Source organism: Zosterops lateralis (assembly GCF_965231275.1).
Source record: "Zosterops lateralis genome assembly, chromosome: 3".
Taxonomy (NCBI): domain Eukaryota; kingdom Metazoa; phylum Chordata; class Aves; order Passeriformes; family Zosteropidae; genus Zosterops; species Zosterops lateralis.
The window spans coordinates 78,676,610-78,690,968 of NC_139764.1; the positions used below are offsets into that span (position 1 = coordinate 78,676,610).

The 14,359-nt window shown below is 40.7% G+C and overlaps 1 protein-coding gene across 1 annotated transcript in view; it reads right to left on the minus strand.

Moving 5' to 3' along the window:
• Positions 1-2,649: 2,649 nt before the first annotated feature.
• Positions 2,650-14,359, minus strand: part of LOC310907420 (hormonally up-regulated neu tumor-associated kinase homolog A-like) — a gene marked incomplete at both ends in the record, with an annotated part of 31,034 nt that continues 19,324 nt past the window's right edge. The window contains 2 exons of the mRNA XM_083857635.1: positions 2,650-2,763; positions 12,887-13,542. Coding sequence (XP_083713761.1) covers positions 2,650-2,763; positions 12,887-13,542 — 770 coding nt within the window. The remainder of the gene's footprint in view (positions 2,764-12,886; positions 13,543-14,359) is intronic.

Here is a 14,359-nt window from a genome sequence, read left to right on the forward strand (position 1 = left end):
ATCCAAAACCAGACTAATTTGATGAATAAGTAAACACAGTTTTAAAGTAGATGCTCAGTTTCTCAGTTTTGAGGTGTGGTTATTGAAGAAATCAGATGTTCAGATGATTACATGCCTTACCCTGTTGCCCTTTGCTACTCATAAATGAACCAGCCTTAATATCCTCTCTGTAGATGAGCCTGGGAATTTTTTTCCAGATTTTTTTTCTCAGAAAACATACAAGAAATGCTTCATGCCTCAGAGAAGGGTGCAATAGGTAAGAGTAATTCTTCGGAATTTGCCCCTATCAAATAGCAATAAGGTCATCAAATATGTCAAGAGCGTGAGCCAACATCCTCTCTTCCTTTTAAAAACAACAACAAAGGAAATCCAATAAAATGGCCCCATTGCACAACTCCATAAGCAAAGATCACAATCAAAATGCCACATAACCTTGTAGAGTTTGGTTTACACTACCTCACTTAAAGCACCCAGCTGAAATGCCTAAATACTGAGAAAAGTTCTTCAGGAAGTTATCTACAGTCAGTGGAAAGAGATGGACACCAGTAGAAGGCAATATAGGTCTTCAAGTCTAAACTGTAGTGGTGGTAGACAAAACTTCTACTTGCTTCCCCAAGTCAAACCTGAATATATATTTAAATTAGATAAAGTAATTCAGTTTACCAAGTAAACCATGCACATGTATGTTAGTAGTCTGCTTCCATCGCGCAGACTGAAACTTTCCCACAGCCCTTTCCCACTCAGCCCCACTGTGGGATATTTTGGAGAAAGGGATACTGATGTACAACAGACCTAAAAAGCAATAAAATTAGACGCTGGGGAAAAAGTAAGGAAAGAAATTTTCAGAATCAAGATTTTCTTATGTAAAGTGTCCTGTATCTAATATGATCCTTTCTTATTTAAATTGGGATCCAGTCATGTTAATGATGGAATTCCTGCTTTTTAAGGATGACACTTAGAACTGTATAGAAAATTGTTTTATACTACTCAAAATGTTTGAAACCCACAACTAAGAATGTATGTTTCTCTATATTGTGCATTTTATATATACGTACGAAGTACATAATAACCTATTGTATTTTTCAAATACATTTCTGGTTTTGTAAGCCCATGCCATCATTGACTTCTTCTATCTTGAGTGTAACTGAGAATCAAAACCTGGAAGCCTTCAACTGGAAACTTTTTCAAGGAAAACTGTATCTAGCAGTATGTTCTTTACTAAACAGTAGTCCTCTACAGTTCTATTTTACTGAAGTTTTCTGTTCCAAAAATGATATTCATCTCTTGCAACTGACCCCATCTAAATGTGGATAGAATGCACCTAACCTAGTCAGCTTCATCTCCATTTATATTCAATGAAAAGAATGGGCATCCCCAGGGAGCAAATGCATCTGTGCCTTTCTTTTCCTAAAACAAAACCACAGAGTGGTGCAGGTTAAAAGCAAACCCTAGAGTTCATCTAATCCAGTTCTAGTTTCAAAACCAGGCCAGTTGCTCAGGGCTTGTCCAACCTGATTTTTTGAAAATCTCCTGGGAAACCCATTCCCAGTGTTTGATCAGCCTGTGGTAAAAAGTTTTCTCCTTTTATGTGATCAGAATTTCTGATTCAACTGAGCTTCAAGGGGCTTCTCTTCCATCTCATTTTGTGCCTGTACACCTCTGAGGAGAAGCTCCCTCTGTCTTTCTTACTCTCTTTCCTGAGCTGGTTACAGGCAACAGTAAGGTCCACCCAAGCCTTCTGTTCTGAAAATTGAACAAACCCAGTTCAGGCAGCCTCTTCTTGTGCATCCTGGGCATTGGTGTCCTGCTCATCCTTCCGACCCTCCACTGGGCTCAACCCCAGCATGTCCATGTCTTTGTGTTACTGAACAGCCTAAAACTGGGTGCCCTACTCCAGCTGCAGTCTCACAAGGGCAAATGGAGGCAAACATTTTGGCCTACAGAAACAGTATTAATTTTGCCCACATGGTTCAGTTGGCCTTTGCAAAGGGACACTGCCAATTTTCATTCAGCATATTGTCCATCAGGATGCCCCAGTCCTTTTCTGCCAAGCTTTTCCAGATGCTTGAGCCCCAGCTCTTATTTCTGCCTGGAGCTATTCTCTCACAGATACAGGACTCTGTATTTGCCTTAGTCCTCATGAGGTTCCTTCCCAGCAGTGTAATTTCTTCAGCTTGTCCATGTCCCTTTGAACTGCAGCCTGTGCTCCTGCATGTTGTCTTGTATTACCTGCAAAGAGGCTGAGTGTCCTCAATTATTAGTAAAGACTGAACAGTATCAGCCTTGCTGAAGTCAAGATGTACAACACCTTTTGTTCCTCCAATGTCCACGGAGCTCGTCAGTTCGTCACGGGAATCAGTGGGATTGGTTGGGCATGATTTGCCCTTGCTAAATTCCCTTCACCTTCTTGCTTTTCATGTGATCAGCAATGGCTTCCAAGAGGATTTGCTCCATAATGTGCCCAGGGGTTGAAATGAGGCTATTTGACTTGAGTCACCCTGCTTGCCCTCTCTGAAGACGGGTGTAGTGGTGACGATTTTTTCCTGTCTTCAGGAACTTCCCCTTGCAGTGACCTTTAAAAGATGACATCTCTTTCTAGAATGATGTCAGACAGCTCCCTCAGCACCCTTCGATGCAGCTGATCTGCTCCTATGTGTTGCATGTGCCCAGTTTGCTGAAGCTGTCCCTGACCCTGCCTTCCTCTACAGCAGATTCCACGTCATTCCCATAAACTCTGCTGGTAGCCTTTGAGAACTGCAATGCCTAGTGAAAAATGAGGAGAAAAAAAGAGATGGACAACCTCTGCCTTTTTCATGCCTGTTGTCACTCACTCCCTTCCTCCACTGAGCAACCTGCCCACATTCCCATTAATATTTTCCCAACTGGACATATTTTTCTCCAATGAATTTAAAGACAGAGTAGGCTGATTAGCTTAGTCTTCATTAATTTTCAAAAGCCTAGAAAACAATGGCATCAATTGTATCTCAGCTCCAAATAAACCTTTGTTTTGTGAATGATTGTTACCATTACCAACCTGCACTGGGCTGTTGGCATATTTGCAGTGGCTGATAACTGCCTTCAGCAGCCCAGCAGGCTAGTGCCACCACATTGCACAAGAAGCAAGGGCTTTGATCAAGCATCAAAACCAGGGGTTCCAGGCTTTTATTCTTTGTTGTGTACTGACTTGAATAATGGTTTTAATTATTTGAAGAGTGATTCATGGCAGGGGAGCACAGCTACATCATCAGTGCTGTCTCAAGCAGTTACTGAGCCTGTGATGATGTGGATCACCAGAAGTCTTCCAGCTCTTTGGAGGTTCCTGATGGTGTGCAGAGAGACATGTGCTTGGCTTACTTGTCACATACAGGAGTTCTATAAGTTTAACTTTTGACATGAAGTCAAATAAAGATGTCAAACACTAAATTTCTCTTATGAACTAGCACTAGAGTAAGGTGATACAGAAGGTGACTAACATATTTAGAAGCAGTTAAGGGAAGTCCTTCTGCTGCTCTTCTGTGATGCTGGTTTTTTGGGGGGGCAGTTTTACTCACAGGAGTACAGGCAGATATTATCTTTACTTGTTCTTCCAATGCTCAGTGTCTCTTGAATGTTGGGTGTGCTTTTGGATGCCTGATTTAGATCATGTTCTAGACATCGATTTAATGAAAAAATCAAAACATGTGACTTAATCTGAACAGAGAAAAAGACAGTTTCTACCTTCAAGCTCCTAAGGAGAATGTTCTAAATAATATTTAGGGGGGTTACAGTGAGGGGTGTTATGACAATAGTGAGTGGGAGAAGAAGTACATGTATGAGAACAGAAAAATAAATTGGTGAAAAAGAAGAAAAAGGTTATCTCATTAACCTCTCTGCTAGTGCAGTCCTTCCATAATATCTGTTGTAATAACTTTTCCAGGAGATGCTTGCCTGCCAAAAGAGCAGTGTTTCCATGGAGCATGCAACACGCTGAGGGTCTGTGCAGCTTCCGGTGAGGGTGAGGAACGAATTCCAGGTGACTTTAATGCCTTTCCAATCCAGGTCTAAAGCCTACAGTTAGCCCAAGACAACAGTTAATTGTGACCTTAGTGTGTTTAAAGGCCCAGATCCTCCATAGTAGGCAGTGCCAGATTAGTAAGGCAAAAATTACTTTATAGATCTTTAGGCTGTTGTAAAGCTATTATAAATTAATCTTGGCTACTTGTGACCCTGAAGAGTACATCTGGCAGCAAGAGAGGAATGTGGTATTGATACTGCACCCTCCAGCTGAAGAAGAGAAGGTGGCATGCAGCCACTATTCCTGCTTTGAATTATCCAGTATTTCCCCTGAGGAAAGACCATCAGGAGAGCAAGACTGCTGGGTCTCTGGCTCTTTTGCACTGCTGAAGTGGTAAAAAGCAGCTGAGACAGACCTGAGAATTGAAACTGTGCAGCTCATTTCTTTTAACACACTAATATGCTTTCTTCCTGTGTCTGAGCTATATGAAAAATGGAAAAACTTTTGATTGGCTTTAATTGCACAATATGTTAAATTATAACTAAGCACTATTCTTTCATTAATTGCCCACAGATTTCTGAAGACACTTAGTGACATGGAATAATTACACAGGAGATGTGCATCTCTCATAAAACGGCTAATCATCAATAAGTTTATTTCTTGCAATAATTATGTAATTGTTTTACATTAACTATATTTAAATATAGTAGCATAAATCACAAAATACTAAATTATTATATAAAATAATATTTAAAAAATCTAAACTGTGTAAGTTAATCCTACAGAAATATGTCTTCAATAATCAACTGGTGTTTTTGAAAAAATGCAATTAGAATCTTATTAAATCTAAATTAAAAGCTTACATGCGAAACAATTTAAAAATAGATATTGAAACTTAAGAATTCATACTCTTTAGTGTTTGTTCCTATTATAATGCAGACTTAAGAATTTAATAATTTTTTCCAGGTGGACAAAAACAAAAAGGGTTTAAATTTGTAGCTAGTTTCAGATTTTAAAGTAAACAGTCTATTTAAATGGAAGGACATGGCTTGCTGTGTTGTACCCATATGGGAACATTTAATATTAAATACATCATAAAAATAAGGGAGATTAACATTTTTAAGCAGTTTTGTGCCATTTGAAGGGAGGTTTTATTTTTATTTCAGGCACTGAACTGAGCTTGGTTTTTCCAACATATGAATTCTGAGTCAAGGAGAGACATGGTGAAGCAAAAGCGAGGATGCAGTGGACAGGCATTCCTCTTCACAAGGTGAATATCAGAGTTAAGACATCTGTAGAGAGCACAGGCTACGAGGGCATAAAATATAACAAATGTGCTCAGTCACTGGAGTTGTGCTAAGCTAAATACAACTGGTTAAGCCTAAAGCCATGGTTTGCTCTCCTTGCTTCTGTAGAAGGGTTAAAATCCCATTATTAGGAAGCAAATTTTGGGTAAATATACTTCCAAACTGGGCTATTATGAGGTACTTCTCTTACCACGACAAAATATGTTTATGCATTGAAATCTGTGCTTGGCATTTCTTGTGTCATGTCCACAGGGCAAAAGCAGAATTAGACATACAAGCAGAGGCGTCCCCGTAGAGACAGCAGCAATGGCAGAGTGTGAATTCTTCCTGGTATTGCATAGTGATGTGTAATATATGATCTGTAGTTGGAGGCTGTAGTTTTGAGCTTGGATGTTCTACAGCTGATAGCTTCACATACTGAGAGCTATCAGGATAACACAATAGCTATATGACAGTCATGATTTTATTGACTTTCCAATACTGCTAAATATTTTTCAGGCTTTATGGGAACTTTTTCCATCTTTACTATACAGTTAATAAGCACAGACATCTATCAAATATCCATTGTTCTCAAAGGATTGCCTTTAGGAACTCAAGGGATGCTTGCTTGCTTTTTTTGTGGAGGGAAGATAATTAACTTATTGGAAGAAAATCAGGCACATTGGAGCTGGGTATACTTACAGTGTTTCCAAGAGTTTGTGGTGGGTTTTCTGAAACATAAATTTTCTTCTCAGCCACAGGATTGGGTCAGTGGCTCCTGATGAAAATAGTGAAGTGACTAGAACATGGTTTTTTCTCTCTAGAAGGTTGTAATAACAAGACTGTATCATCATCTCTATGACTTGTCTGTCTCACTTGATGTCTGAGGAAAGGAATGGTCTTGCAGCAATAAAACAGAGGCATTATGAACAAACACAGTGTGTTGTTTGATCTTTCACAACTATCATGTAACAGCATATCCTCTGCATCTCTCTGTGTCACCCTATGTGCAAAGGCCTGTAAATGAATGTAAATAATTAGATGTCAATCATGCTGGGGAGTTGTTTTTTGGTTTAGTTGCAGAAGAAATGCTGAGCTACCAAAGCATATGGGCAAGTAGAAATACCTAGGAAGAGCAGGGTCTCTATGATGTGGGAATTCACTGTCCTGCTGGGAGTGTTTAGGCTGGCCAAAAGTGGATGTCTGGCAGGTGCATAGACTGGGTTCTGTGATAGAGATCTCTCAGTATTTTGAAATACTGCCATACACGAGTTTCTATGCAGAACTGCCCTGGACAGGCACTCTGAAGGTCTGAACCAAAGAGCTTCTCCTTTTCTGGGGGAACACTTGCTTTCCATTCTGGTCCCATTTAAGTGTTCTGTAGAAGCTGCTGATGTGATTTAAATATTCATTAGCTTAGAAAAGACTTGTGTAACATTGTCCCTTGTGCTTTCATTTTTGAGCTGTTACAATGGATGGGCTAGATACTCAAATCCTTCTTTTGTCTAGAGGAACACTTTTATTCTGTTTTACAGAGGACTTACTTTCTAAGAAAGGATTTGTAAAAAGTGGTTTTCAGTCTTTTTCTGGCCTCAGCAAGCTGTTACCATTACCAATGAAGATGTCCCAAGTGAAATATCTGCCTGCCTAGCAGCAGCTGATTAGGTTTAAGGATCTATTTGATCCTCCTTTCTACCTTTCTGAGCCTTTGATATATGCTCCAGATAAAGACTTAAACCCTACTATTGTGCTCCTGCAGAGGTCAGGAAGGAGTCTTACCATCTAAAGTGTGGGATTGCATGAATGTTCAGTTCCTATTCCTCAGTCTGTGGAAACTCAAACCCCAAAAACTGGATCATCCTTATGGCAGTGCCATTGGACAACCTTTGAAGAGTCTGCTTAAGGACCGCCAAATCAAGTTCACTTTCCCTCTTTTCCAGATGTTCATAATCTCAAGTGACTACAAAAGAGTCTGGACAACCACCTTAGTCCAAGATGTCTCCTTTGTTTAATGCTGGGCAAGTAAAGTCCTGCTGCAGAATCTCCTCACTCCTCAAAATCTCAGCCTGAGTATGCCTTGTTGAGGTGTTTAGTTCTATTTAATCCCTTTGCCCCTCGGCCCACTCTCCTGAGTTACTCTAAACTCTATCACTGAGAGTTTAGGAAGTTTCCAGCTTCCTAGCTGGAAATAACTCTTTTCTGAAAGCATCCTCTGGCTTTCTCTCTAAAGGATTAGTCACAAAATATGTATTTTTAAGGGACTGGAGCCCAAATACTACAGCCAGGCGAACGGTGGATAACTCTCATTCTGGAATATTTTATGGTAGAAGTCCTAGAAGAAATCTCAAGTATTTATTCATAAGAAGACAAGGTTTCTTAAGTTCATTAATTTACATTTTTCTGTAGTATCCATCTAAATGACCTGTGACCCAAAATTTGACCAGAACTGAAAATAGGTAAAGGAGAGGAAAGTATATATAGTTCATTATCATTATGATACTGAAGGATTTTAACTTTAGTTAGATGGATGAGGCAAATACATATTACTTATAGGAGACATAAAAATTCTAAGTGCTTCTTTATAGAAAGAAATATGTGTTTATATATTTCTCAAGCTCACTCTCAGTTTGGCAAACCTTGATTCCTTTTAAAATTGTTTTTGTATGATGGATATTTTCTGATTTTCTTAAATCTTTCCCATACCTTATAATTAGAGGCCAGGTAAGTCAAAGGAGTGGATTTTCTTGGGCTGCAGGTCAGGCATCGTAGTTTTAACATTGTGTTCATAATGCTCCTATTTGCCTTTTCTCATCATCTTGCTGATATAGACCACTGGTGAGCATGAGATGCTTTTTCTTTTTTTGCGACCTTCTGATTTGCAGATCTTCATTGTTCATAAACCGTAATATGAGAGGGTTGTTAGAGAATTGGATAGTCATTTCATTCTCTCTTCAGAGTCTTGCCCAGGGTGGATGGATCAGTATGACAAAGGCTATATAATGTGAGAACTTCTGAATTATTCAGGGATTTTCAAAGGCTTTCCTTTACTGTCTGAATTATTAATCTTGTTCATTTATGTCTTTTAAAAATGATGAAATTAAAAGTGGAGTATGAAAACAGTGACATTCTTTTCATATTTTTCCAACTGCAGGTTTGATTCTTTTTCCTCCTGATAGCTCTGAGTGTATATTTGTACCTCATCGTCAGAATTTCCTGTGGTTTGAAATTCTTTTGCTGACATGAAAACAGTTGTGATTTGAAAAACAGAACAGTGTTGAAGCTGGTAATACGTAAAGCAGTTGAACTTATTAATATGACTCAGAAACAGGATATAAGTAAAAGGTGCCATTTCCTATGTGTAAATGGAAAACCTGTGAAACTAAGGTCTGGAAATCTCTTGTGATTGCATTGACAGACTGAAAATAGCAGGATCCACTTATAGAGACTGACTTGAAGGACCTGAAGACAGATCCAGTGTCATCCCAGTAGCAAAACTATGTGAAGCTATTTGTAAAAGGAATTGCTATTGATGTAATGAAACAGCTAAATGCTCCTTCAGAAACTGTCTCTTTGGGAACCTGTGGTTACCTTTAAAGGGATGGATAGCAGGAGAAGGGATGTTCCCTTGCTTTTTGCTGAAAGAGTCCTAGAAATAATAAACCTGTACTGAGTGTGCATGGCAAGGTTTTGGAAGCAGGAGGCTGCAGGGGTGGCTTCTGTAAGAAACTGCCAGAACTTTCCCCATGTCTGACCCAGGCAGTGCCAGCTGGCTCCAGGATGGACCCACAGCTGGTCAAGGCCCAGCCCATCAGTGGTGGTGGTGCCTCTGGGATAACAGACTTAAGAATGGAGGAAAAAAACCTGTTCAACGATCTGGGAGAGAGGAGTGAGCATTTGTGGGAGGAACAGCTCTGCAGATACCAAGGCCAGTGAGGAAGGAGGGAATGAAGTGTTTCAGGAGCTGCAAAGAGTCTCCTGCAACCTGTAGGGAAGGGCATAGTGAGGTAGCCCTTTGACTGCAGCCCATGAAGGACCATGGGGGGGAGCAGAAATCCACCTGCAGCCCGTGGAAGACCCCACATCAGAGCAGGGGGATGCCCAAAGGAGGCTGTGATTCCATGGGAGGTCTGCACTGGAGCAATGTCCTGGCAGGACCTGTGGATAGAGGAGCCCACACTGGAGCAGGTTTGCTGGCAGGGTTTGTGACCCCATGGGGGACCCACACTGAAGCAGCTTGTTCCTGAATGATTGCACCCTGTGGAAGGGACTCACGCTGGAGCAGTTAATAAGGAACTAGCCCATTGGAAGGACTCATTTTGGAGAATATTGTGGAGGAATGTGTCCTATAGGAAGGACCCCATACTGGAGCACTGGAAGAGCATGAGGGTTCTTCCCTCAGAGTAGGAGGGAACAGCAGACATAACATGATAAACTGATCACAACCCTCAGTCCTTGTTCCCCCGCAGCACTAGGAGGGAGTAGGTAGAAAAAAATGGGTGTGAAATAAAGCCCAGAAAGAAAGGAGAAGTGGGGAGAAGATGTTTTAAATGTAGCTTCATTTTTCATTACCCTACTCTGATTTGATTGGTAATAAATTAAGCTAATTTCCCCTAACTGAGTCTGTTTTGCTCATGATGGTGAGTGAGCTCTCCTTGCCCTTCTCTCAGCCCAGGAGCCTTTCACTATATTTTCCCTATCCTGTCTAACTGAGATAGGGAAACTATAGGGTGGCTTTGGTGGGCACCTGGCAGCCAGCCAGGCTCACCTACTGGACAATTGTATTACCTTGAATTTGAACCCCACAAAGACTTGAAGTTTTCTCTGACCACTGATAAGTATTGCATCCCTTGGAAACCTCTGTTTCCTGTTGCAGACAGAGACGAGACTGGGCTGGAGACAGCTGAGGCCATGAGAGGCCTTGAGGCCATGACAGGCATCACAATTCAGAGCTTCTGCAGGAAGAACTGCCTCTTCTGCACTTGTGTCATGGTGCACAGACACTTAATGCTGATCTCTCTGGGGTTTATTTTCGTAGGGAAGGGGTATACTCCCTGTGTCTCCAAGCTTGATAGGAGTGCTGATCTGCTGGAGGGCAGGAAGGCTCTGCAGAGAGATCTGGACAGGCTTGAGTGATGGGCCAAAGCAAATTTTATGAAGTTTGAAGTGCACAAGGCAAAGTGCTGGGTCCTGTGCTTGGCAGCAACCCCATGCAGAGTTACAGGCTTGGAGAAAAATTCTTGTCAGAAAAAGATGAATGGGTACTGGTTGGCAGCCAGCTGCACATGACCCAGCAGTGTGTCTGGGTGGCCAAGAAGGCCAATGACGCCCTGGCTTGTATCAGCAATAGTGCGGCCAGCAGGAGCAGGGCAGGGACTGTCCCTCTCTGCTTGGCACTGGCAATGCCACACCTCCAGTGCTGTGTCCAGTTCTGGATCCCATCACTACAAGGAGGACATTGAGGTGCCAGAGTGAGTCCAGAGAAGGGCAAAGAATCTGAGAAAGAGTCAGGACTACAAGTCCTGTGAGAAGTGGGTGAGGGAGCTGGGGTTTCTTAGCCTGGAGAAAAGAAGATTCCGGGGGAGTCGTGGTTCACTAGGACTATCTGAAAGGAGGTTGTAGCCATGTGGACGTCCATCTCTTCTTCCAGATAACAAATAAGAAGGCAAGAGAAAATGGCTTCAAGCTGCACTTGAAGGATAAGTTTAGGCTGGATATTAGGAAAAATGTCATTGTTGATAGGGTTGTCAAATATTGGAACAGATTGCCCAGTGAAGTGGTTGAATCACCATCCCTGGAGGTATTTAAAAGATGTGTAGGTATGACTTTAGGGACATGGTTTAGTGGTGGGTTTGATAATCTTAAAGGTCTTTTCCAAGATAAACAATTCTATGATTTTATGATTCTATGGTTTGTGTCCGAAATGAAGCATTTCAGTATTGTGAAAGGAAATAGTGAATTGAAATGTAAACTTACAGCTGCATGATTTGTTTTAAAATGTATGTTCAAAAAAAGTTTTTTAAGGGCAATTCAAAGCTTAAAACATATTCAAGGCATAAGCATTTCCTAAATTATTAGGAAATTGGATTTACTAAGAAAAAACCATTGCACATCTTCTATGTGGGAGCCGACAGAGCAGCAAGTATGAAGATTCCCATTGTATACTCACCTCTGTTGGTGTCAGAAATGTTTAAATCCATTGAACTTAAGGGATTTAAACTGAGATAAAACTTGTTTGAGGACATAAACAGGCTTAAAGCCTAGTACTGTGACAATCTAACTGAGAACCACAATACAATGACTCTGAAAGCAAATCCATGTTTTCAATAATAAGGCACAAACATTGCAAAGGCAAACAGTTACAAGTACAAAATATTAATTAAGTTGTTAAATTTACAGAGAAAATCAAACTCTGTTTCAGGGGAGTTAGGTTGTATGGTCTCCATTAGCTGGAAAACACACAGTTAAAACTAATAAACAAGCAAAGGAACAAATAATTCATCAGCACCCATGACTATTTTGTGTGTCATGGCAATTCCCCCCCAAATTGTTTATTCCCTCATCGTTGCTGGCTTTTTTACTTCTTCATCATGTTCACACTTTAATGAAAATTGCCTTCCCAGGTTTATTTTCCTAATGAAATATGTAAGTACAAGTGTCGTGGTTTGAAAGCAAAACAAGTGAGAGGCTCCAAGTCAGAAATATAATTTAATAAGAAGAAAGGTAAAAAAGTAAAATAAAAGCAATAATACAAAAGACCACTGACAGAGTCAGAATACAACCTGAGCAGGATGGTGGAAGCAGTCCAGATGAGGTGGTCTTCCTGAAGCAGTGATCCCATAGAAAGGTCTGGGAACCCAGTGGGTAAAAGGTTGCTTGTACTGTCCCAAATCCCAGATTATATCCAGGTGAGAATGCTTGGCTCCTCCCCCTGGGCAGAGCATCTCACAATGGGATGATGAGTGTGCAGTGGGTCCTCGATGGCCCATTAAACAGAGATAACTCCTGGAGGGAGTTACCTGTGAGTCATGGGCAAGGCATTAATGGGCCATTAGCAGAAGACACCCCAAAGGCAGGGGGCCTGGGAAGAACACTTCTCCATCTGGCTTCAACAGTTCATGAAGATGGTGATAGAATAAATACTTGTGTACATCCTACACTACAACCCAGGACAACAAGTAACACAAGTTAAGGATAATATCTGTATTGGTACAAAATGTTGAAAATCACATTGTCTGCCCTCAGTGCCTAATTTTGTGCCTAAATATACATGATGTTGTTCTGCTACAGTGGCATCTGTTTTTCTGTGTCTTTGGTGTGCTCCACCAGCATGGTGTATCATGGTGTTTGGCTGGTATCAGAGGATACACAGCTTAAATCATACAATTCTTTTGCATTTGGAGGATTTTCATTTCAAGATTGGATTAATCTCTCCCACCTTCCTTTTTTTGTTCTCTCCTTCTGTCCACCCTTGTTTCTTACCTGCGCCTTCAACTCTTTTTCTTCAAATGATTTGTGGGTGTTTTATTTATGCAAAATTTAACCTTAGAATCTCTGTTTTATTCCCTGACCTGGTTTGGTATAGTGGGCATAAAACTGGAAGACTTACATCTGTAGTTGTAGGTGTGTGTTTGAGCTGAATGAAGTTTTTCTTGGTTTTCTTACTGAGAAAATGAGTTGGGTTTTCTTTAAACTGCCTCATACTTCTTATGGTAAACTTTTGCTGTTGGGGCATGGGGAAAGCTGGTGTTTTTGAACCATTGACTGTAACAAAAGAGCAGATATCTGTATGTTCCTGTGTTGCCCCCAGCAAGGAAATCTTTCTAGGCAGGGTTTCTCTTGGGGTAGCCTGTTGCAGCCTGGGGAAAGGTGACAGCTGGGGAGAGTCAATCATGAGGAGGTCAGCACTGCCTTTATCAAATTGCCTCTGTGTTGGGATGTGAACATTGTCATATACCGCCTTTAGAAGGTCTTTAAACCTCATGTCCTGACGAGGCAAAGGACTTCTGGCAATAATTCTATTTTCCATCATGGACCATGGAGGTACTTTGCTTGTACTTGTCATTGCTTGGACATTTGAAAAGTGAGATTGCTTTTTTGCTGGTGTGGATGGGGATTTCTCATGAAGACATGGCTTTCTGGCCTCTGTCAAGTCTTCAAAATCATTCTGATTGTTCCGAGAGTCCAAAACTGGCTGATAAATGGGCTCACATGGCATACTTTTTCTTGATGACTTAGGAGGCCTACAGTGGACCAAGTTTTTACCTGCAAATTTGGAAACTAAATAGAATGTAGAAAAAAATCAAATCATCTTCTGCTGGAATGGTATTTTCAAGAAAACAACATGTTATTATCAAATCAGATTCATCCCATAATAAAATCAGCATTTGTAAAGGCATAAATAAAAGTAAATCTTGACACAGAATGAAATTCTGCACTGATAATTTCAGGCAGATGGTGATCTTCAGGTAGGCAATTGTCAGTTTTTTGGTTGAGTGAGCAGTCTTAAATGAGCCTCTCTACGTGAAGTTGTCTGGCTTAATTTTACTGAGTACTATAGAATCAAAGAATCATAGAACAGTTTGGGTTGGAAGGAACCTTAAAGTTCTTATTCCAATCACCATTCTCTAGGTCAGGTTTCTCAGAGCTCCATCCTACTTGGCCTTGAATACTTATAGGATTGGGGCATCCACAGCTTCCCTGGGCAACAAATGCATTTATGCTTTTGGGGATATTTATCACATCATTCGAAGCATGGCACATATCCAAATAGCTGTGAGGGTGCAATAACTGGAGCAGAAATAATTTCAGATATGGAGTTCAATTATCTAGTATTGGGCATCTTCTATATTTTTGAGACTGTGGAAAATGATGTAATGAATATGATACAACCACTCACTGAATATAGTGAAGTTGTGACACTTGCACGATGCTCATGTTCATCCTGGGAATGTAGATAAATGCCCTTTTTTACGTATAAATGTCTGTTCTTAGAAGTGCCTTAGAGGTACTAGTACTGTCCCAGGGACACTTGTAGAAGAAATAACCCACATATGGACATGGAACATTTATTTCTGATCAG